This window comes from Oryctolagus cuniculus, chromosome 15 (genome assembly GCF_964237555.1).
Source record: "Oryctolagus cuniculus chromosome 15, mOryCun1.1, whole genome shotgun sequence".
NCBI lineage: Eukaryota > Metazoa > Chordata > Mammalia > Lagomorpha > Leporidae > Oryctolagus > Oryctolagus cuniculus.
The window spans coordinates 26,440,633-26,465,048 of record NC_091446.1 but is presented as its reverse complement, the minus strand read 5'-3'; the positions used below and the strand labels follow the sequence as shown (position 1 = coordinate 26,465,048).

General features: G+C 58.0%; 2 protein-coding genes across 7 annotated transcripts in view; one reads left to right on the top strand and one right to left on the bottom strand.

Annotated features, from left to right (window-relative positions):
- Positions 1-14,493, top strand: part of NEURL1 (neuralized E3 ubiquitin protein ligase 1) — a 77,444-nt gene extending 62,951 nt beyond the window's left edge. For all 3 annotated transcript variants that reach the window (XM_051824142.2, XM_008270468.4, XM_070057277.1), the window contains 3 exons: positions 6,999-7,679; positions 11,759-11,905; positions 12,376-14,493. In XM_051824142.2, the coding sequence (XP_051680102.1) occupies positions 6,999-7,679; positions 11,759-11,905; positions 12,376-12,614 (1,067 nt within the window). In that variant the 3' untranslated portion in view covers positions 12,615-14,493. The remainder of the gene's footprint in view (positions 1-6,998; positions 7,680-11,758; positions 11,906-12,375) is intronic.
- An 880-nt stretch (positions 14,494-15,373) lies between these two features.
- The window catches only part of SH3PXD2A (SH3 and PX domains 2A), a 232,798-nt gene continuing 223,755 nt past the window's right edge, over positions 15,374-24,416 (bottom strand). For all 4 annotated transcript variants that reach the window (XM_002718709.5, XM_002718708.5, XM_008270470.4 and 1 more), the window contains one exon: positions 15,374-24,359. In XM_002718709.5, the coding sequence (XP_002718755.2) occupies positions 22,428-24,359 (1,932 nt within the window). In that variant the 3' untranslated portion in view covers positions 15,374-22,427. The remainder of the gene's footprint in view (positions 24,360-24,416) is intronic.

Sequence of the window (24,416 nt, the reverse complement as noted above, 5' to 3'; positions counted from 1 at the left end):
GGGCAGTAGGTGGGGCTCCTGGCTTTCTTTTTTTAAAGGTTTACTTTGCTTATTTGAAAGGCAGAGTGACACACACACACACACACAGAGATATCTTCCATCTGCTGGTTCACTCCCCAAATGGCTACAATGGCCAAGCCCAAGCCAGGAGTCAGAAACTATCCGGATCTCCCATATGGGTGGCAGGAACCCAAGCACTTGGGTCATCTTTGCTTTCCCAGGTGCATCAGCAGGGAGCCGGATGGGAAGTGGAGCAGCTGGGACAGGGATTGGGCTTCGAACCAGCTCTCTGATAGGCCTAACCTGCTGCGCCTCAGCGCCGGCCCCGAGGGCTCCTGGCTTTCTGCTTCATCCCTCCCTGGGCACGCTTCCCAGGTCTTGGTACGAGACCCACCGGGAGGCCGTCTGAGGCCAATCCTGCTGCCCTCCAGCCAGAGCCCCGGCCCCTGGAGACGAAGCCGTGGGTCCGGTCTCCCGTCCAAGGTGCGCCTCGGCCTGGCCCTGCTGAGTGCGTGTGCTCCCCCACCAGGACCACACCGCCATCTGGGCTTCCGCTTCCCAGGCTAAACCAATATTTACTCTCAGGTGTGGTTTACTGCTAGGGGCCAAGAGGCAAATATTAGTTTAAGGAGCCTGGGCCAGCTCTCGGGATGGGAAACAGAGCTGATGCCGCTCATTGCTTCTTCCTCTTTGACAATTTCCTCGTTTGGACCTGTTCCTTGTGCTTCAGGGACTCTCCAGGCTCTTCCTTTCTGCCCCCCACCCCCCACCCCGAGGTCTGCTAACTGCATCAGGGCCCCACACCAAACCCCGCCCTCCGCCGCGAGGCCTGCCTCTCCTCTCCTGGTTAAGGTGGCCTCTTTCCCCCGAGTGCCCGGAGCACATGATGGTCCACATGGCAGCAGTGCTGTTGCATCCTGCGTTGTCCCGCTCTGCGAGAAGGCTGCACAAAACCTCTCTGTATGAAAGGAGAGGTCCTCTTTCCCCCATTTTGCAGACAGGGCGGCAGAGGCTCAGCGAGGCCTGGTAACTTGCCCAGGTCACACAGTGGGTTGTTGGTGGAGCTGGGCTGCATTTGGCCTTCTACTCCTTTAGATGGCAGTCTGTCTGATCTCCCTGCTAAGTCTGATTGCTGCCCAGGGCGAGCTGTGGCCCCCACGGGACTTGCAGAGCAGGGGGAATGAGCGCTCCAGGTACCAGGACTGAGGGCGCCAGCAGGGTCCCAGCAGTGCAGGTCCCAGGGGTGGGTCCCAGGGGCAGGTCCCAGCACTGCAGCTGCCTGTCCATCATGCACTCCGTTTTCCTGCGTGAAGTTCAGCCACGTGGAGCACCGTTACTCTTTCTTTTCTTTTTTTTTAAAGATTTATTTATTTGAAAGGCAGAATTACAGAGAGGCAGAGGCAGAGAGAGAGAGGTCTTCCATCCGCTGGTTCACTCCTTAGTTGGCTGCAGTGGCCGGAGTTTCGACAATCCGAAGCCAGGAACCAGGAGCTTCTTCCGGGTCTCCCGGAAGACCTCCTGCAGAGGTCCAAGGACTTGGGCCTTCTACTGCTTTCCCAGGCCATAGCAGAGAGCTGGATCAGAAGAGGAGCAGCCGGGACTAGAACCAGCGCCCATATGGGAAGCTGGCGCTGTAGGCGGCAGCTTTACCTGCTACACCACTGCGCTGGCCCCCAGTACTGTCTCTAATGCACAGAAAGGGTGTTTCATGTTTCCACCTAGTGGTCCAAAAGACAGTTCTGGAGACCCTGGAGAGATGGGGTGGGGGTGCAGGGGCCTTGCAGTGTTGGGGACAAAGCCCTTCTTTTGGAAGCAGGAGACCCCTGGAGTCAAGACTTGGCCACTCCTGGCTTTGGGCAGTTTCTCAACTTCCCTGTGCCTCATTCTCCTCTGGGGTTATTTGGGCATCATGAGCTCTGTCGCTCTTAGTGATTACACACATGGACTGCTGCTGTCTTTAGGTTACAAAGGAATACCTCCTTTTAAAAGCCCCCTCCCCTCTAAAAGAGAGACAGGGGCCTGTGCCAGTCCTGCAGCTGGAAGGGGGAGCCCTGTGTCAGGATAAGAGGAGAGCCATGCACCCTAAATTGTTTCTGGGAGCAAGGGCGAGTTCCCCAGCCGGGGCTCCTGCAACACTGGGTTCCACAGAGGCCAGCTCCTAGGTTTTAGCCAGACGAGAGGCATCTCCTGCATAAGAAGAGAAAGCTGGGAACTGCTAGGCCAGATGATGCAGACAATCTATAAGAGCGTGTGGCTGGCAGATCCTATAAATCTTAGGGCCTGTGCTGTGGGTGATTCCGGGACACTCCGCTCTTCTCTCTGGGAGCCTCTGAAAATGCGCTTGCTTCCCCCAGCTTCCCTGTGGGTGGGTTTAAAGGGGGAAGGCGGAGGCGGTGTGGGTTTCGGGCACTGCCCAGAGAGGGGGAGAAGCCCTGCCCTGGCCAAGCCGTGCCCTTGCCCTCCCTGTTCCCTACCCTGTGCCAGATGCGCACCAGCAAGAGGATGTTTATGGAGACAGCAAATGGGCTGGCAGCTCCTTCCAGACAGGGGCCCCCGTCGCCTGCTGGGCGCTGCAGGCTGACCCGTGGTTAAAGATTATCCAGGGCTCAGGATGTGAGAATCTAAACAAACACGACTCCTGGCTGATGGTGGCCCTGCTTCAAAGGAGGCCCCTGCGCCAGCGCCCAGGCCTCGCCTGGGTTACCCGGCACCGGCAGGCGGCTCTCGGGGTAGCAGCTGGCCCCGTACAGACCCCTCTCCAGGCGTTTGTTAACAGTTTGCAGTCCCAGCCTCCTGTCTTTCAGCCCAGGCACAATCCTGTCTCTTCCAAGACACAGAGGCCAGGGACTCAGCCCCATTGGAAATCCTTATCCTACAGAAGAGAGGACCCAGAGGGGCCCCAGGGAGTGCATCTAGGGCATGGGCAGTCTTCTGCTAGTCGTACTTATTCCAAGATAGGGGACAGGGACAGGGAGCCTGGGAGGTGGTGAGCTTCCTGTCCCCCAGGGCACTCTAGCCAAGGCTGAGTGAGTACTGCACAGGGATAAAGGGATTCCCTTAGTTCTTCTAAGGCCTTGGCTAATCCAGAAGCCAAGATGCTTGTATCTAAGTTGTATTCAAATATTTTCCTGCCCCAAAGCCTCGACCCTCCCACTGGCTACTGACTCCCCATGGCCCAGGTGCCCACACCGCTGCTTGAGGGCTGGGCACACATTGGGCTGGTGAGTGTGGGGAGGAGGGCCGGTTACTGCACAGACAGGTTGCTTCCTGAAAGAGGGACATGGAGCGGAGCCACCTTGGCTACTTCCCCGGAGGCCTCGTGGTTCCCGTCTCATAAACACCTCCAAAATGGGCGTCCTCATTGCCCTCCCATCACTCATTGCCTTCAAATGGGGGCCACCCCTGCTTGGGGCTCCAGGTTACCATCTGCTTTCCCGCAGCTGTACCCTAGGGCAAAGTCCTCGGCTGAGGTTGGTCCCTCGGCTTGGGCTGCACGGCCTGGGGGTCTGGACACCACCCTGACCCGCTGACTTGATGCTGCTTCGCGCAGCCGGGTACTTGGCGGTCTCTCTGGCACAGGGCGCTCCCGCCAGCTCCTCCAGCTCGAGTTTCATCTATTTCAGGGCCTCGACGCAGCTGGGCCCACGGATGGGCGGTTATTTTGGAGCCCGCTGGCTGCCTGCAGCTGCTGCTGACCCTGGAGGGGCGGAGGGGAAGGGAGAGAAGACAACCTTGGGCTGCGCGTTGACCTCTGGGATTCACTCGGTCTCTAGCTCTTCCCCAGAGACTCCTGCCGCCACCACCCCCTGCCCCCAGCTCCAGCCATGTTTCAAGCAAGGCCAAACGTGTGTTTTCCCCACCCCCTTCTCCTCTCTCTCCATCTTCCTCTGCTTCTCTTCCCTTCTCCTGTATTCTCTACTGTTCTAGTTTTTCCTTCTGGTCTTTAGGCAGTGATTTCGTTTGGTGACTATGTCCCAGGTGCCCATCATGACTGATGTCATCCAACATCAAGGTTCACAGAGCCAGTGCTCTGAGTGCAGGTGGACCTGACCCTGGTTAACAGACTCTACCTGAGGCTGCCAGGTGCCAGCCAGGTGCCCGGCGCTTCCCACTCCACCACTGGTCCCAGCAACAACCTTTCAAGGCATCTAGGGGAGCAAGTTGAGACGGGGAGGAAAGTTGGTTACCCAGGGCCAACAGCCAAGGGCAGGATTGGACATTTAAGCCCAGGCCGGCATCACCCCGGAGCCCATGCCCTGTCTTCTGAACCCTGTGGCCTGTAAGTGATATGTAAGATGTCCCACAGTAACCTCAGGGCCATTGTGTGCCAGGTACTCTACCAGGTGCAGAGGTGCTTCATCTTCTAGGGGAGTGATACAGATTTTCTATCACTCAGTAGATGCTAACTTCACTGCTGCAGAAGAGAGACCCCAGCAGGTGGAGCTACTACTTGTCCTCCCACTTGTCCTCAGGGTCATATGACTTTTTTTTTTTTTTTTAAGTTTTATTTATTTGAAAGGCAGAGCTACACACAGAGAAAAGGAGAGTTAGAGAGGTCTTCCATCCGCTGGTTCACTCCCCAGTTGGCCGCAACGGCTGGAGCTGCGCCAATCCGAAGCCAGGAGCCAGGAGCTTCTTCTGGGTCTCCCATGTGGGTGCAGGGACCCAAGGACTTGGCCCATCTTCCACTGCTTTCCCAGGCCATAGCAGAGAGCTGGATCAGAAGTGGAGCAGCTGGGACTCGAACCGGCGCCCATATGGAATGCTGGCACTGCAGGCGGCGGCTTTACCTGCTGCACCACAGCGCCAGCCCCATCATATGACTTTTGAGATACAGAAAATGGAAGAACTAGGATTTGAACCCAGGGTGATGACTTAAAATTCATTGCCTACAAGTGTATGGTTTTGTTTACCAAAGAACCCTAAAGGTGGCATTATTAGAGGTCCAGTGTGCCTAGCAAGGAAGGTGATGGCCAGAGCGCAGCTGGAGTACGGAGTCTGCTTCTGCTCACGGTCTGCGGGTGGGAAGGTGTGTGGGCATACAGATGTTCCCCGAGCAGAGGTTTTTCCAATATGGGGCTCATAGGCAGCCCAGGAGGTAGTGGGTTAAATACAGGGAGGTGGACGTCAGCTTCAGGGAAGGAAGCACTTACAGACAGATTAGCGGGCCTCTGGAGAGGGCGAGCACCTGGGAGTGGGCATACCCACCGAGGCCAGGGCTGCTCTGAGCACTTGGTTCCTGTTTCCCCTGCTGTTCCCCTCTCCAACATCTGAGTCCCCAGGGCCACAGCCTAGAGTCCCTGAGGGTGGAGGAGCAGGGGCTGTTCCCCACGTCCAGGTGAGCAGAGCTCTCGCCATTGCCACCCACACAGCCCCCACCATGCGGGTCCTCGCCTCTGCCTCTCTGCAGCCCCCAGCCTCTCTGCCCCATCCCTGTCACTGAGTCAATTCCCTGGAATAATCGCATTTTCCAGTTGGCTCCCTCTTCCTTGCCAGCACCATGCTGGGAAACCCCAACCAGCCAGGCCCCACGAGGCGTCTCTGGAGTGGCAGGAGGCATAGGGGGAGGGCCCTGACCCCACAGTTCCTGGAAGGGGCAGGAAAACAGGGGCTGGGGAGAACAGAAAGGGGGGGGATTTAGAGAGTGTCTCTCCCAGACCAGTGCCCCCACGTTCCATGGTTACACCCTAGCACCCGGCAGCCTTAGGCAGTCCCCAGAGGTGAGGGTCCGTTCTCCCGGGTTGGGCGCACAGAGCAGCCTCCAGGGTGAGATGAGCCAGGGCTTAGAGTGGTGCCAGGGAAATTGGGGGACACTGACTCCCGGAGAAGAGGGGCTGGGAGTGAAGGATGTGGTGCTGGGAGCAGGACGGGCCTTGCTTGTGTCCTGGGTCTGTCCCCCCCCCCCCCCCCCCGCTGGCTGCCACGGAAGCGCTTTGGTTTCATCTGTGCAATGGGCACGCCTCCAAGGGCTGCTTCAGGGCTGGACCCTCGTTGCGTGGCAAGTACGTGCATTCTGAGAGGACTGCATGAAGCAGGACGTAACTCGGTCGTGACAAGAATATGGTTTTGGAAGCAGTTACTGGCACAGGGAGGTGTTCGGGATCAGGTAAAAAAGAGCCGTGACAAAGGAGAGCTGCGTAGTTAGGTTCTTAGTTGGAAATCCTTGCTGGTGGATGGCTTTGTGCAGTTCTGTGCTCTGAGACGCACAGAACCGATTAAGAATTTTCTGGTGAGACAGGGCAAAGCTACCACCGTGCTTTCAAAGTGATTTATTATCCATAAGAGGTTAAAAAACTGGTGTCTATTTAGCATGACTCAACGTTTGCATTAAAAAAAGCAACTAAAATGCATTTCAAAAGGCTGACAGGTCGTACATCCAAGTAATAAAAATGCATTTGGGTGGCAGGCGCTCAGTTCTTGCTGAACTGTGTTTTCTACAAAGTACACTCTGTATTACTGGTATGGTATGACAGGGTATCTGGGAGGAATCTACTGAAGCTCTCTCAGCCTGTCCAGCATGTGGCGAGGGTAACTCAAAAGTTAGCGTCACGGGGGACAGTGTGAGCCAAGAGGGGCGTGTGGGCTCCGGATGGCGCCCTCCTGTTAAGGAGTCATCCGTGGCTTCCGCAGGTATTCACGGGCTGTGCTGCACGCTACGCTAGGTGCTAGGGACAAAAGAGCTGGGGTCCAGGGTTGAAAAGTTAAAAAAATTATATATATATATATTTTTAAAAATTAGAGGTACAGACCACGAAAGCACTTCTAAGCACTTAAGCGTTCTATGGGCTCAAGTCTGGTGCAGGTCCATGCAACCTGAGCGCTTTGATAAACAACTAGCGGGTCCTGCACAGCCCTGTTCCCTGACTGCTGAGGAAACTTCATTTATGACCTGTCAGGGCATTTTCTGTGCCCTCGGCCGGCCGGCGCGCGTGTGGGTGGCGCGCGCTTCACCGGGCGCCCGGGTGACGGTCGCCCCTCTCTCGCCCTCCCCGCCGCAGACAGCGAGCTGGTGCTGCCCGACTGCCTGCGGCCGCGCTCGCTCACCGCCCTGCGGCGGCCGTCGCTGCGGCGCGAAGCCGACGAGGCGCGCCTCTCCGTGAGCCTTTGCGACCTCAACGTGCCGGGCGACGAGGGCGCGCCGGCCGGCGGCTGCCCGATCCCGCAGAACTCGCTCAACTCGCAGCACAGCCGCGCGCTGCCCGCGCAACTCGACGGCGACCTGCGCTTCCACGCGCTGCGCGCCGGCGCGCACGTCCGCATCCTGGACGAGCAGACGGTGGCGCGCCTGGAGCACGGGCGCGACGAGCGCGCGCTCGTCTTCACCAGCCGGCCCGTGCGCGTGGCCGAGACCATCTTTGTCAAGGTCACGCGCTCGGGCGGCGCGCGGCCTGGCGCGCTCTCCTTCGGCGTGACCACGTGCGACCCCGGCACGCTGCGGCCCGCGGACCTGCCCTTCAGCCCCGAGGCCTTGGTGGACCGCAAGGAGTTCTGGGCCGTGTGCCGCGTGCCCGGGCCCCTGCACAGCGGCGACATCCTGGGCCTGGTGGTCAACGCAGACGGCGAGCTGCACCTCAGCCACAACGGCGCGGCCGCCGGCATGCAGCTGTGCGTGGACGCCTCGCAGCCGCTCTGGATGCTCTTCGGCCTGCACGGCGCCATCACGCAGGTCCGCATTCTCGGTGAGTGCCTGCGGCGCGCCTGCCCTGCACACAGGGGACGGCCCGGGTAGGGACACTGAGCAAACTCTCAGCCCCTCCGCGCCCAGGGCCTTGCTAAGGAATCACAGGTGGGCGAGGTGCGTTCTCGGCTGCTCTCAGGGGTCAGGAGGCCCACCTGGGGAGGGGGTGATTAAAAGGCCCAGAGTCGGGCCCACCTGCTTTCTCAGGGATACGTACAGAGCAGCGTACACACGCCCCAGGTGCCGCTTAAACATGGGTGGATATTTCCACCAGCGACTGTTTGAGGTGAGGCTTGTGTTGGTACAAAATCAGAACAGAGGTCCCGGCGCCTCAGGAGGGCTGTGAGTGAGAGTGAGAAACACGGGTGGGTGTATCGGTCACGTGATCTCTGTGCGGGGCACGCCCGACACGGGGGGGGGGGGCGAGAGGGATCCCTGAGCAGGTGCCCTTGATGGGGAGGACTTGAGAGCTGCGGGCCTGCTCTTGCTTGGGGCACGGGGCTCGAAAGGCCTGGGGGGATGTGGGTCGGTGCAGGCCTTGCTTCCCGAATGTTCTATGGATGTCAATGGTTGTCCTTTGAAAACAGGTGCATGTGATGGAAACATTTGGAATTCTAAAAGGGGAGGAAGGATTGTTTATTACAGCCTTCAATAGGCAGTGCGAGTTAAGAAGAGGGTGTTGGTTATAGTATACAGCTTTTCCAAACTGATTGACCAGACGTCTTTTCTTCTGAGACCTCTATTACTACCCCCCACCCCCGCCCCCTGCCAGCAGATGTCCATGGTCTGGTAACCACTCTGTTAGCCTAGGCTGGTTTCAGTGGCTCACCTGGAGAATTATTCAAGTGAAGATTCTTGCAACCCATCTGCAGAGATTCCAATTCTGTCTGTAGATCTTGGATTGGTTCCAGGTGCCTGATTTTTAGTTTTTAAGATTATTTATTTGAAAGGGAAAGAGAAAGTGACAATATGAATCTTCCATCTTGCTGGTTCACTCCCTAAAAGCCACAATAGGTAGATCTAGGCTAGATCTAGGAAGTCCATCTGGGTCTCCCACATGGGTGGTATGGGTGGCATGGGCCCAATGCTTGGGCCATCTTCCTCTGCCTTTCTGGGCAGAGTAGTTGAGACTCACACTGGTATTTCCATAAGGGATGCTGTTGTCTCAAGCAGAAGCTTAACCTAATGCACCACAATGCCAGGCCCCCTGTGTGTTTTTTTTTTTTTTTTTTTTTTTTTTTTTTTTTTTTTTTTTTTTTTAAGATTTATTTATTTGAAAATCTGAGAGAAAGAGAGAGGGAGAGAGACAGACCGATCTTCCATCTACTGGTTCGTACTCCCCAGATGGCCATGACGGCTGGGGCTGGGCCAGGCTGAAGCCAGCTTTTTCCAGATCCCCCATGTGGGTAGCATGGGCCCAAGCACTTGGGCCATCTTCCCCTGCTTTTCCCAGGCCATTAGCAGGGACTTGGATGAGAAGCAGAGCAGCCGGAACATGATGCCCGTTTTGCAGGCGGTGGCTTTACCTTCTGTACCACGGCATAGTACCTGTGTGCATGAGTTTGTGTATGTAATGTTGGTGATAGTGAGTATGGGATTTGTGAAATTCAGTTGAATCCATTGGGATGTCCAGCTCTTGAAAAAGACCAAATGAAGGGGCTGCCACTAGGGTGTAGTGGGTAAAGCCGCCGCCTGCAGTGCCAGCATCCCATATGGGCGCCACTTTGAGACCTGGCTGCCCCACTTCCTATCCAGCTCTCTGCTATGGCCTGGGAGAGCAGTGGAGGATGGCCCAAGTCCTTGGGCCCCTGCACCCATGTGGGAGACCTGGAAGAAGCTCGTGGCTTCCGATTAGCACACCTCCAGCTGTTGCGGCCAACTGGGGAGTGAACCAGTGGATGGAAGACCTCTGTCTCTCTCTGCCTCTCCTTCTCTCTCTGTGTAAATCTGACTTCTGACTTTAAAGCAAAATAAATAAATCTTAAAAAAAAAAAAAAAAAAGACCGGGGCTAGCGCTGTGGCTCACTAGGTTAATCCTCCGCCTGCGGTGCCAGCATCCCATATGGGCACCTGGTTCTGGTCCCGGTTGCTCCTCTTCCAGTCCAGCTCTCTGCTGTGGCCCGGGAGTGCAGTGGAGGATGGCCCAAGTGCTTGGGCCCTGCACCCGCATGGGAGACCAGGAGAAGCACCTGGCTCCTGGCTTTGGATCAGCGCAGTGCACCGGCCGCAGCACGCCGGCCACAGCGGCCTTTGGAGGGTGAACCAACGGCAAAGGAAGACCTTTCTCTTTGTCTCTCTCACTGCTCTCACTGTCCACTCTGCCTGTCCAAAAAAAAAAAAAAAAAAAAAAAAAAGTAGAATAGCTGGGACTTGAGCTAGTGCACAGGTGGTGGCTTAACCCACTGCGCCTTCTATAGTACTGTCCCTGCAAGTGACATTTAACCCACTGTGTCAAACACCCATCCCTAAATGTTATTAGAATAATGCTAATTATTTTTTAAAAATATTTTTTAAACCTAGGTTATTTGAAAGGCAAGGAGACAGAGAGATGGGGAGCATGAGGGAGGGAGAGAGAAAGAAAGATAAAGATTTACGTTATTACCCAAATGTCTGCAACAACCAGGCCTGGGCCAGGCTGAAGCCAGGAGCCTGGAACTCCATCTGAGTATCCTATGTGGTTGGCAGGGACCCTAGTCCTTGAGCCAGTATCTGCCTCTCAGGGTGTGTGGGGAGCAACTGGGAGCAACTCGGACTAGACTAAGTTACTGGAATTAAGACTTATTCTATGCATCTGCTTTCCCACAATATGGCACTGAGAAGGGAAACAGCTTCTACACAGCTGCCTCCAGTTCAACCAATAAACTGTGGGACCTGCTCCTGATTAGAGGAGAGCAGCGTACTCGGCGTGTGGGTAGCAGAGTTGGGATTGGTGGAAGAGGACTATAAAGGAGGAGAGAGACGGCATGCACCAGGAACATCTAGGAGGAACATCTAAGGGGAACACCTGTGCAGCCCCCGAGAGAGCCGGCCGGCGGTGTGCCGCTCCCCCGCGGAAGTGGGGAATGTGGCAGGGGGAATCGCCCTTCCACGGAGGTGGAAGGGACAGTAGCCAACCCGGGAAGAACCAGCAGCAAACCTGGGGAGGGCCGAGCAGACGAAAGAACAGCGCAGGGTCCTGTGTCGTTCCTCCACGAAGACGGGGAGCGACAGGGTGTGCATTAGCAGGAAGCTGGAACTTGACCCCAGGCACTCCCTATGGGATACAGGTGTCCTGAGCAGTGTCTCAAGTGCCGTAGAGTAGCACTAGAACTAATAATAAAAAATAACCTCCCTGAACACCTGCTTGTGTGCAGGGTATTGTGTTAGCATCTGTTGGGGAATCACAGGTGAGTAAGGTTTCCTGTTCTCAAACGCTAATGGTTTCTCTGGAGAAACCAAGCTGGATTCCAGCGCAAAGAGCAAGTGGTCCCCAGGCCTAGTGTTTGTCAGGCGTGCCCTGCTCAGAGCTCAGTGTGGTGGTATGGTTTGCGGGAGAGGGTCAAGGCTTCCCAGAGGGGTGGGTTTGAGGATAGCCCCAGGAGGTTCCCTGGGCAGTTAGCTCTTTGAGGACAAGGCCCTGTCCCCAGCTTTATGGCTATTGATAGCTTTGGGCCCTCAATAGGGATTTGTTGAGGAGGAGTGGGGAGGCGGAGAGCAGTGAGGGAAGGCAGGATGTGCACAGGGGGAGGAGGGGAAGGCGTTTCGCCAGTGCCAGTGCCGAGGATGTGGGTGGCATCTGGGGACATCAGTGGAGAGGGCAGGGCTATGAAGGGGGGAGCGTGGGGGGAGCTGGGGGCTTTATTCTCTGCCCTGGGACCCTGCAAGGTGAAGGTTGCCAAGGAGGGGTGGCAGTGGGGTTTGGGCCGGGGCTGGTTTGAGACTGCTGATGTAGTGAGGCCAGAGCATGGTGGGCCCCCAGTCTGGGAGAACAAGGAGCGGGGGCTGTGCTCTGGCCAAAGAGGGACTCGGCTCGCGCTTTCTCTGATGAGGCCTCTGGGTGGCTCCACTTGCCCCCTCACAAACACTGCCCCCCTCTTGCAGGCTCTACCATCCTGGCCGAGCGGGGCATCCCGTCGCTCCCCTGCTCCCCTGCCTCCACACCAACCTCACCCAGTGCCCTGGGAAGCCGCCTGTCTGACCCCTTGCTCAGCACTTGCAGCTCTGGACCTCTGGGGAGCTCTGCAGGTGGTAAGTACGCCGCCGCCCTGCGCGCCGCCCAGCCGATGCTGTGGGACTGAGCCACACCTTCCCTGAGTCCCCAGCCAAGGCAGCGGGGGGCAGGGCTGGCACTGAGAAGAGCTGGAGTTGGGTTCAGTGAGCCCTTGTTGGGGTGCCTTCTGGGTGTATCCTCTTGTCTCCAGCTGGGCAGCTTCTCCAAAGAGCACCAGACAGGAGGGCCCGGCCTTAAACGTGGGGGTCCTTTCCCTGCGTCTTCCTTTCTTTCCCTCTCACTGTTGATGGCCACTCTGGCCCCTGGGCTGGCCGAGTGGTCTGGCAGTGGGGCCGCCCAGGGCTCAGCCTCTTCCCTGTGCCTGGAAGACAGGTTGTAGGGGTCAGTCGGTGGCTCTCCAAAGGTGGGGTCAGAGGAGGCCAGGGGCTGCTCTTCCCAGGAACCTACAACCAGGCGCCCTTCCCGACTGGTGCTCCCTCACCCCCAGGGACGGCCCCCAACTCGCCGGTGAGCCTGCCCGAGTCACCAGTGACCCCAGGCATGGGCCAGTGGAGTGACGAGTGCACCATTTGCTATGAACACGCGGTGGACACGGTCATCTACACGTGTGGTCACATGTGCCTCTGCTATGCCTGCGGCCTGCGCCTCAAGAAGGCTCTGCACGCCTGCTGCCCCATCTGCCGCCGCCCCATCAAGGACATCATCAAGACCTACCGCAGCTCCTAGCCTGCCACACGGCAAGCCAGCAGGGCCCTTCTCTTCCTCACTTTGGAAACTTTTCCTTTTCCATTAAACATGGGACACTGAGGCCCCTGGAGGTTTGGGGAGAGAAGAGGATCAGGCAGGGAGGTGTGGGGGGCAGAAGCCAATCGCTGGGTGGGGGCAAGGTAGGAGGCCACTTTGCCTTCTGTGCACCGACTGCCCCTGCATGCTGAGGGCTAGGGCTCCGCACCTGTCCCAGCCCTCTGGGACATCTGGTGCGGATTTTTAGGAGGTCCCTCCGGCCTGCTTGGCACCATGGTGAGAACGCAAGAACATGTACCCTTGGGCATATGCGGCCCTGAGCTGGGGCCTGTGGCTTGGCGAGTGGGGTGCAGACTGGATTGTAACCTCCATTTGCTTCCTCGGCCGGCTGCCCTTGAGTAGCGTGCAACCTTCTCAGCAGCAGCTCCTGAGCCACTGCCTCCCTGTGCTACACCCGCTTCCTGGCTGCCCTCTTCCTGCCTGTTGCGCCTGGCAGCTGGGGCAAGGTGGCCAGTGGGCGCTCCTCCCCTGGGCAGGGTGCAGCCTCCATGCCACAGTGCCCGCCGCCCAGGTTGGGCGAGTGGATGGCAGGGAGCGCTCCAGGTCCTGGCGTAGCCTTTCTGCTCCGATCATCTCGCGGACGCCATTGCTCAGGGTGGCCCTTTGGTGTGGGCTGAGGGGCGGATCTGCCTTGTGTCAGGGTCTCTTGAGAACAGGTTTGCAGCTTCCCTTTCTGGCCTGGCCTTGCACAGCTCAGTGCTGGCCTGGGCCACTTCTCAGAGGCTGTCACCTGTCCAGGAGGAGCGAGGACCCTGGGTTTCAGGGTGTGCGGGAGCTTCTCTGGGCTAAGACCAGCCCTTTGTCGTGTTTTTATTTATTTATTTATTCAGTTTGTGGGTTTTGGGTTTCTGCTTGTTTCTTTGTGAGCCCCCGGGAATGCTGCCCTGCTGTGTGGGGAACCTGGTGACAGGCAGCAGAGGACGGCCCCACCCTGCCCAGACCCTGGCTGCAGCGCTCACGGTCAGCCCTGACAACCCTGAGCTGGGAAGAGGGGCCACAGCGGGAGGCCTCCTGGCACATAGTGCCCATTGAACAGAGAGGCAAGCTGGGGCCCGTGGCTCTTCCAGGGCCACAGAGGGCTGTTCCTCTCTGGCCCGAAGCTGGGTCACCTGGGACATCAGGTGGCCTGAGAGCTCTCCCCTCCATGTAGGCATGGAAAGTTCTGGGAAGGCTTGGGGGGCATATGAGTTGGGGAGCAGAGCTGGAGGAGCCTTGTCACAGAGGGCAGAGGTGCCTCTCCACACTGCTCGGCTGTTCTGGGTCCTTGGGAAGAGTGCCCCGCTCTTGGGTTATGGGCAGTTCAGCCCTGCCCGCCCTGTCTGGGCTTTGGCTCCCCTGCCTCCTAGCCTCTGCCGCCCTAGATGGCGGCTTCCATGACAGCTGGGTCCTGAGGTTCTAGTCGTGGCTACTGACTGGCTGTGTGGTCCTGGCTGGGTCATTGCCCCTCTGAACCTAAGCTTCCTCCTCTGTGAAATGGTTGTGTGTACCTGTGGGGGTGCTTTCTGTTTGACTTTTGGGAACTCTGGTGGGGCTGCCATGGGGTGGTGTGATGGGGATGTGCGGTGGGCGGGGCCTGCAGCCCCTGGGCAGGCCCGTTCTACTCTGGGTCTCTTCCTCTCTGTCACCTGCCTTGGGCGATCCCATCCAGAGGCAAAGAAAGGCCTTAAGTGTAGGGGCTGCCTGGCCTGAAGGCTGGGGAGCGGAAGCCCATCATTCATTGTCTGTTAGTGCAAGGGTAGCTGCTGCCTCCTTTGTGAACTCGGGTCGCTGTGATTGTGAATAAAGGTGATTTCGTACCAGCCTCAGGGCTGTGCTGTGTGTGCAGAGGTTGGAAAGGGTGGACCCTGGAGATCAGGTGTCCTGGATATGGATGGGAGTCCTCAAGAGGTGGGACAGACTCCCTGGGCTGGGGGGCTGGAGTGTGACCTGTGGCTTGGACAGCAGGAGCTGGCATGTCAGGTGAGTCTCAAAAGGGTAAAGCCATGGCCCTCTGGTGCTGTGGGGAGCAGGAGCCCCAGCCTCCTCTGGGAGGATGCTCTGCTTCCCCTGGAGGCTGAGCAGGGCCCAACCTCGCTGAGGTCCTTGTGGGATCAGCAGTGCCACCTAGGGGCTGATGGAGGGAATGACAAGTCCCCGCCACTCAGGGGCTGTGCTGACTCCCCAGGAACAGGGCCTCCCGTGGCTGGCCCCAACCTTTGGCTGGAGCTCAGCTGTGTTCCCACAGTCAGGTGTGGAGGTGTACACCAAATGGAAGGCTACTGGACAGAGATCTTGGGAATTCTGTAAATGTGCTGGGGAAGGGGGTTTGGTGGCAGGAAAAGGATGTTGGAATGGTGCTTTTCGGGCAAGGCCAGGCTCAGAGGCAATGGGGCACCTGGCCACCTAACTGCGGGCTGTTCCCCACACCAGGACTACCCTGTCCTGCTTCCTGTGGAGTCTGGTACAGGTAGGCCTGCTGGTTGTGTCCTTGGCCCTGAGACCTGCTTCTCCCAAGGACTTGGCCACTGCCCAGAAGGGCGCCTGACCATGGAGGAGGAGCAAGGAGAGTTCAAGTACAGCTCTCACCAACAGTGGGAGTGGGGCAACGACCCCCTAACCCCCAGTGCCTGCTTTTGGGACAATGGGACATTTGCCATCTGGCTGAGTGGGGATGCTGGTCATAGAATGAAGAGGTGAGTCTGTTCAGTTAAAAAGGCCAAAAACTTTATTTAGTCTTCAGGGAAATACAAGATGCATGTAAACATAAAATACAAAAAACAACCCAAATCTTACAGTCTAGAAGCATGCCAAGACACAGCATTTTCTGCAGGCCCAGGAGTCCTGCCCAAGTGAGGAAGGGACCTGGACAGTGGCAGCCAGGGGCTGGGGCCCCTTCCCAGGGATACTGCATTTTTGTGGTGAGGAAAAAACAAACTCACTAAAAATATTAGAAACACGGAGATAGTTTAGCACCACCATGGATCTTGGAACTATTTTAGCACTCAAAGCGAGCTGCACTGCATCTAACGGCCGTTGCTCCAGTTTCTCTGTGGAGGGAGAGGAAGGAAACCCTAGCGGAGGCCTCCTCCTGCCCCCAGTGCCCCACTGAGAGCCGAGTGGAATTCTCCCAAGTTCTACAACCTCAGAGACCTCTGCCAGTGAACCCAGCTCTGCAGGGCGCACAGCCACGCTGCACAGACCTGCCCCTCGGGTGTGCTGGGCACAGACGTGCGTGCCAGGAACGTGCTTTCCATGCGTGTCCTGGATTCGGGGACAATCTGCTGCAGAGCCTTCGTCCTCTGCATGGATGCGGAGGAGCGGGTAGCCTGGTTGGAAGCCACCGGAAAGATGGAAGGCTGCTCCCGTGGCTGGCTGCACTCTGCCAGCTCCGAGTCACGCCAGGAGCGCGGACTCCACAAAGCCCCTGCACAGGTCTCCTCAGGACCCTTGCAAGAGACAGAAGGGTTCCCGCGTGCGTCCCTGGTTGCACAGCTGATTGTGGCTGCTGGTCTGATTCACACCGCTTGAGAGCTGGCGTTGGATGGGATCACGGGGCGTGGGCCCAGCCAGCTGGGCACCTGGGAGGCAGGCGGACAGTCTGGAAACAGGGTCCCGAACTCAGAGGTTTATTTGCTGTGGGTATTTGTCCTTTCCACTAAGTAAACGGAGGAGACCTGCTGGAGACCCAGCTGGCTCACGGCTAGTGACTGACAGTTTTCTCTGGCAGCTTCTATGACCAAATCTGAAGGGTTTCTCAACCTGCTCTGGCTAGGCCTTTAGGTGCTGAACCACCAGTTCCCCCCCGTCCGTTCTCTTCTTCCGGAAACACTCAGACTTCCTCCTCCTTTCCAATCAACAAGACCAGACCTGGACCCCTCTCTGAGCCTTCTCAGACCTCTCTGTCTTTTCTGGAAGCCCCCTCCCCAGGAAGGGATGGCAGCCCCAGCCACCCCAACGTGCACATGCCCAGCCTCTCACGCGCCTCTCACGTGCCTCTCACTCGCCTCTGACGTGCGCAGTCCAGTCTTCTGCCCTACGGCAATTCTCTCAGACTTCCTGGGGCCCAGCCCATTGGCTGGGATGGAACTGGGAGCAAGGCAGGGACCTCGAAATACGGGATGCTATTCTCTAAGGCCACTAAGTTCTGGGATGGGATGAGGGTGTTGATTGTCAAATTCAAGTGCAAACTTGAGAGAAAGGTAGGATGGGGGAAGGGGAACCACATGCCAATTCCAACCCGATAGCAGGTTGGGCTCAAGGTCTCGGAAGGCAGAGCCTTCCACCAGTACAAGCACCAGCATGGCCAGCTTGTGGCCTGGGGCCCCGGGCATGCAAGGACAGAGTGGGAGGAAAAGGCTAACTGGTGGGGCTGTAGGTCACTAACCCTGTTCTCTCACCGGTCTGATCACAGCCCCGGAGACCACGGGACATCAGACTGCCCCAGCTAGGGATGATGGTTTAGCAGAGGGTTCAGGAAGGTCCCAGGAGCCTGCACAGTGCTGCCGGGAAGCGTTCAGGGGTAGATGCAGGCATAGGTCACGCTGGGCAGAGCGGCTTCTCTCCCTTGCCCACCACCCCACGTTCGGAGAAACAAAACCCGAGGGGCCCTCAGCTCTTTGGTGCTATGGGGAGCCTCACACCACGGGGGTGGGAGGGGGCAGCGCCTCCACACCTGACAGCGGCTCTCCTCCACATTTTCATTTTGGAGCCTGGGATGATGGCCGAGGCTGCTGCTGCTAGATCTGTTAATGCCAGTGTGAAGTTTCCAACTAAATACTTAAAATAATTATAAAAACAAAAACAAAAACACATTGCACTCTCCAGCCAGAACTGTGTGTGTGACTAACACACACACTTGCTGCTAGAAGCTGTGAGTCCCTTGGGACCTGCCCAATGCCAAGGACTTGCTCAGTGGAGACCGCTTGCCCGGTACTTTTTCTCTAACCCCATTATTTAGTTCAAGTGGGAAATTACCACACACACACACACACACACACACACACACTCAACATATAACCCTCAAAAAAGTGAGGGAATCAATTGTTTTAGCGATGTGGACGGTTTTCTTCCCAGAAAGCTTTGCACTGGGCATGTAGCTGTGTATGCACTGAGGGAGAGGCCCACCCAGGGGTGCAGCCCCGCCCCGGGCACAGAGATCCGTATCTACAGAAAGTCATCGAGTTGGGGGCTGGAGCAGCAAGCGTACAGTACTGGAAGTGGAGGGGACCAGTGGCGAGGGCCTATTGCCCGCAGGTCACAGCTCCCAGGGCCTGCACCAGAGGGGACTTCCCGTCCCGCTACTTTTTGTACCGGCGCCAAGGAAGGAGGCAGCCGGCCTGGTACCTGTTGGGGGAGGTTCTGTCTGCAGAGACCTGGGCAGACCGCTCAGGTCCTTCTTTCCCTATGAAAAATTCTTGGACTGTCTGGCGTGTGGGGCAGAGGCACGGCTCGCTCCTCAGGCTGAAGTCATTGAGATGAATGGGTGTGCCCAGCTCGCCCCCACCCCGTCCCGCCCCACTGCAGGGGCCTCACTGGGATATGCAGGGCTCAAGGCACCACACACCCCCCTCCCCCCAAAAAAAGGACTTGGTTGCATCTAGGATTCCTGCCCATAAACAGAACTGAGGTTACATAGTTTTAGAACGATTCAAACATGCATCCAGAGGATCACGGCCCAAACATCAGGAGGCTGGGGTGAGAGAGGGCTGCTGGGAGTGGCTTTGGGGACAGGTCTCTGAGCAGCTGGCTACAAAACAATGGAAATGAAAACAAGCAACAGTTCCTGGGGGTCCTTGCTCCGCTTGGCACTGGGGCCTTAGGCCCTCAAGAGCCCCCAGCCTGTCCCTGAATCCTTTCTCCTGGGTGGACGCCACCCAATAGAAAATGGGGCTGCGCTCAGGCAGAGACCCACCTGTCTGGCCAGGAAAGGGTGAGGGGGGAAGGGGGCACCAACCCCGCTACCTGCTCCAGTTAGGATCCTTCTAGCAGCCTCCCCCCTTGCGCTGTCTGCAGATGGCCAGCGGCTCTCCCTACCTCTGCAATGCCCGATACGCCTGGCGTCCCTCTTGGTAATATTGCACTTTTCCTGCCTCTCGGATTGTTTTCATTTTCAATTGAGAATGCAAAGTATTTGGAGGGGGTAGGGGAAGTGAGTAACCGTGAAGAAATATTAGTTAAATACAAAGAGGAAGGAAGGGGTTACTTCGTCTCCCCCACTCCTTAAAAAAACCAAACTACCAAACCAAGGTCTAAGCTTAAATAGTTCTACACCTATGCTGCGATTACTAGTAACAGGAAAGTAACGCTCGACCACAATTCCCTTATCTTTTTCCTTAGATGATAAAAAAAGTTGTAACATGCCTTGCCGAGGAAAGCGATGGGTATAAATGCCAGTAACATATGCTGCTCTAACATCTGAACATGGTTAAGATGATTCTATATAATGCCTTCGTCAAGACAGAGAGTCGAGGAGGAAGAGAAAACCCTTTGGGGCCAGGCTGGGGAGTGGGCAGGCTGAGGCCATTGTCACTGGGCGGAGTGAGCTCCCCCCAGAGCAGGTGGTGCACCTGCTGCTCCAGGGTGTCCCTCCCAGCTCCCACTTGCTGCCCCCATGGCCCTAGTGTGAAGAGCATGGAGGAGCCAGGCCCGCTCTTACAGAGGTGGGGGGGAGATGAAGACACCTCCTTCCCCCCTGCCCCCAGTAATCAAAGTAAAGGTCTTTAGACTGAAAGAAAGGAAAAGCACCAATGCTGCATCTTCAGGCATTATATAAACCTCAATAATGACCTCAGAAGGGCTCATTATGATTAAAGTTGCAGTATACAGCAATATGATGTCATTTCACATTTTCAATTGCAACTAATGGAAAACTAGGTTTGGACGCTGCTGAGATTTCTTTTTTCTTTTTAGTCCGATCTGGTTTTCCTCCAGATGGGTCAGAGCCACAGGCCCCTCCCTCCTCCACCGCTGCCGGCAGTGCCTCCAACCTCACAAAAGCAGCTCAGTAGCTCCAGGGAAGGGCCTTCTTGCCCTGGAGAGGGCGGGGATTCCAGGGGCACAGGCCCGGCAGCCCCTGGCCGTGTGTGAGAAGGACTGGCATGCACCCTTCTTGCTTCAAGTATTAATATTGTCTTTGGGTTTGCAGGGTTTGTGCTGTGAGAGGGGGCAATGGTGAGGGGCGAGGTGTGACGACTGGGGCATGGTCACTGTCCCAGATCTACATGCTGTCACCAGGTGGCAGCATTCCCCACTTTCCCCAGATGCCTGAGCAACTCCCCACCTTCCTTGGGGCTGGATGCCACAATGTAAACATGATGACCACACAATCACCTAAGCAGGGGTGGGGAGGAGCGCAGGGCTGGTGCGTGGGGAGGCCCACTGTTAACGCTGGCGTTAAGGAGCGGAGCTGTGAGACCGGGGAAGTCATTTCCTGGCCGTGGGCTGCAGGAGCTGGGCGGGATGGGATGCAGTGACTGACCTCCAGGGGCCCTTCCAGTCCTGCCTCTTAACTACTCCAGCACGCAGGAGCACCAGGGATCAGGAGGAGGAGGGTCCTCGGGGGAGCTGGGAGAATGTGGGTGGCAGAGGGCCCAAGGGGGCAGTGCAGACAGCGGGGCAGGGCAGGAAAGGTAGGCTCTGGGCAGCACTGTGGTCCAGTCCAACTGAGATGCTCGGTGCTGGGCAGACACCCTGCACGTCCTCCTGGCCTGGCCGGCGCACTAGTGATTGAACTGGCTCAGTGCAGACATCTGAGGAGTGAGGCCGCGGGCCCTCTCCCTGGAAGACAGCTACGGGGAAGGTCCTTTAACCCGACAGTCACTCTACTTTTAAATTTTATTTTAAATAATCATAAATTACTTTTTTAAAAAATAAATATGTGCTGTTTAAAAATGAGAAAAGCATATACTGCATCTTTAAGTAATGCACTTTGCTCTCTGGGTCTTGTCCCATTCCACCTATTTAAAGTGCATTAATTACAAAATAATGAACCACTTCTTTATCATTATTGTTCCATAAGGACAAATAATATTCATATGAAGACACTACACCGCTACCATTAGTACTGCAATCTAGCAGATTAACGCCACATCCTGCTCTATTTAATACTGTCCAGCAGAAGAAAAGAACTAATCTCAATTTTAAACAAAATAAAAGGAAACAAAACAGTCTCACCACGGCCCTTGGATGAAGAACATGAGCAGGTGCTGTAGCTGCCAGCATCAGTGGGTGGCGAGGGACAGGGCCTGGGGATCCTGGGAAGGCCTTTCCTCCTCCGTGGAGGACAGAGGCCCGCAGCCCAGGACTCTGGCCTCTCCGTCGGTGGCTGTGCAGCCTGATCTGTCCGAAATCAAAGGCACGTGTGGAAGTCCACTCCCAGCAAAGGGCGAGTCCTTGGGGAAGCCGGTGGGCCTTCTGGGGGCCTCCCTGGAAATGCCGACAGGCGGACTCGTGACTTCGCTTGTCGCTTCTCTCCCCGCTGGGCACTGCCCCTTGGGAAGGCCAGGGTGGCTCCTGGCACAGGGGCCCTCCATCCTTCTCAGGCACCCATGGTGTTGCCAACAGGCCAAAGAGGGCAGTTGGTGGCATCTGCTGGGCTCCCTGGGTGCCCCCCCCAGTTCCTGAGTCGGGCTCCCGGCCTCGCCCAGGAGCGGGCACTCACACAGGGGCCTCGGCCTTTTCTCCCAAAGCCAGGCTCCTCGATACCACCACCTCCCTCCCGGTGGGGACTTCTGCCCCGCTGGGTTTGCGTGGGAACCAGAAGCACGGACATCCGGGACACAGGGCTCACACGGCCCCAAACCTTCCAGCAAGCGCCAGGCTCGGATGCCGTCCCCACAGTGGGAACCAAACGACATAACTTTGGCTTGTAGAGGGAAAGGACATGGGACAAACGCAAAGACGAAACACCCCGTCCCACAAGAACACAACGGAAAAGCCCCATCTGCGCCCCACCCCCTCCCATGTGAGCTGCCCAGCCTTGGGCCCCAAACGACCCCTAAAACAAGACCCAAACCAAAGGTCCCACATCCAATCCCCAGGTCAGAAAACCTCTCCTGCCTGGAAACACCCAAATCAGCCGCACCCTCCCGCTGGGCGCGTTCCCAAGACCAGGACGATGGCGAGGACAGGTGGGCTCTGTTGGCCCCTGAGAGTCACTTGTCCTTCAACTAAGAAACATGCTGGTGGCCTGGCCCCAGGCAGGACCTCGGAGCTCTCAAGCGACACCTCCAAGCCCAGCGGCAGCTGTGTCCTCGAAATTCCTGGGAAACCAGCATAACATACAAACGTCGACGAGGACAGAACTAGGCTCCCTCCACTGGCAACCGCCAGCAACCAAGACTGGGCCGAGCAGGGACAGGATGCTAGAGGCCCCAAGACCACATCGTTCCCAGACTGGCAGCAAAGGCACAATCAGGGTTTCCCACACGGCCTGTCCCAAATGGCGCACAGGCCATCTGTGAAGTCACCAAGCTGCACATGTGGGTCCCAGCTTTCTGGTCTCTGGTCCCAGGCCTGGGATACCCCCTCCCTCCCTGCCCGCCTAGTCCCTTCCCTACCCTATGTGAGCCTCTGCCATACCCTCCCTCCCAGCTGGGACAGCCTGGAGGGGGCACCTGGAGGGCCACATACTTGCAGGGTTTAGACTGCCCACCCCCCACCCCCCCATTTCCCTTTTCCCTTTTGTCTGCATCTCGCGGCGCGTCCAGCGGGTGGCCACGGCGGCACACCGAGGCTGGAGCAGGGCCACGTGGCCTCTTAGTTCTTTTTCTCCAGGTAGTTGGAAGGCACCCAGCCTTTGAAGGGCTTCACCCCATCCAGGATCTGGCAGTACCACCAGCCATTGGGGTTCCGCTCCAGAACCTCCATGGACACCCCTTCCTGGAAGCCCGCTGTCTCTTCATCGCCCTCGTAGTCTGCAATAGAGACATACACATCCTTGAGGTTATTGTGGATAAACTGGGACTTCTCAATGGGCTTGGGTCGCACGGGGGACACGGGGATGCCGTTGCGCTGAGTGGGCAGCAGTGGCGAGTCCGAGCCCTGGCTGGCAGCCCGTTCGGCCAGGCGGCCCTTGGCCTCGGCAGCCGCAGAGCGGGCGGTGCTGAAGGAGGAGTTTCGGCGAACGCCCCGGAGGCTGTCGGTGGCTGTGAGCGACTCGTTCCTCCGCAGGGCGCAGGACAGGTTGTTGTCCTTGGGTGGCGGGGACACAAACACTGACTGGGGCCTGACGGCCACCTGCCGCACGCCGTTCCTCATCTTCACAGCCGCGGGCCCCGAGCTCTTGCCGAAGCCCCCTGGGGGCTTGCAGGGAATGGGCGGCGTGGCCCTCTTGCTCTGGTTGGCGGTGTTCAGTGCCTGCACCTGCCACTCCGTCTTCTCCAGGCTGTCGGACTTGCCCTTGGTGGGCCCTGGGTCCAGCTCTTTGGGCTCTGGCTGCTCATTCTCGCCAAGCACCAGGTAGTGGGAGGGGGCCCAGCCCTCCAGCTCCCCGAACCTCACGTACCACCACCCGCTCTCCAGCTTCTCAAGCACGCGCACCTCCACGCCAGCGGGGAAGCTGATCTCTGAGTCCTGGGCCTTCTGGTAGGCGCTGCGTGTCACGTAGGAGGCGGCGGGCCCCTCCCGCTCCTTCTTGGTGGGGGACGGTGGCGCGATGGTGTCGGCCGAGCCCCTCCTGGATGCCTCACTCGAGCCCTCGGAGGCCGTCTGCGGGGGCAGCTCCGAGTCCTCGCTCCTCGAGCCCTTGAGACCAGCCCGGAGCTGGCCGGTGGGCCGCAGCTGGCGCCGTAAAGTGCTGATGTCCATCTTCTCCTGGCTCTGCGACTCGGCCCGGTTCAGCAGGGGCTTGGGCCGCACTGAAGGCTTGGCCCGGGCGCAGCCCAGCCCGGCCCTGGTGTCGACGTCCTTCCTCACCCCGACCGGGGGAGCGCCCCGGATGCCTGCGTCCGAGGCGGAGCGGGGCTTCAGCTCGCCCCCGTTCTTGGACAAGGAGGAGGAGGAAGACGAGGAGGAGGAGGAGCAGGTGGTGGTGATGGTGATGGATGAAGCGAAGGAGGCCGAGGAGTGGTTCTTGCCGAGTTCTGCCTGGGCATTCTTTTCGGCCTTTAGCTTCAGGAGTGATGAGGACTTGGGGGAGCCCGATTTGGGGGAGTTCTTCCGTGCAAGGGACAGCGAGGAGCCCCCCGGGGAGTCGCTGTCTCCGGAGGAGCCTCTGGCCGACAGGGTGTCCTCCGCCAAGGGCCTGAAGCCCTCGTTCTCGTAGATGGTCTCCTCCTCCAGGGCCACGTCTTCGGAGGACTCACCCACCTTGAAGCGGGCCCGCTGCAGGGAGGAGGGCGAGGGCCGGGGGGGCTGGGCGGGCCGCCTGTCCCCAGGGCCCTGGTCCTCCAGGGGCTCCTCGCTCAGCTCTGGCTCGGAGTCACAGCCAAAGGCAGGGACGTCGTACTCGGGCTCCTCGTACTTGAGCTTCACGGGAGAGTCCCGGCTCTCGCTGGCAGCGGCGGGCCCCTCCTCAGCCTCCTTGGGCTTGCTGGGGGGCGCTGGGGGCGGCACCTTGGGCCGGGTCAGCGTGCTGGTGCGGCGGCTCAGGTTGGGCTTCTTGCGCTTGTCGATGTAGGACGCGGGGGCCCAGCCCTCTTTGTCGCCGATCTGCACGTACCACCAGCCGCCTGAATTCTTATCGATGACCTGGGGGGAGAGGGCAGAAGGCCAGTGACGTCATGTTTTGACTCTGGGATTGCTCTA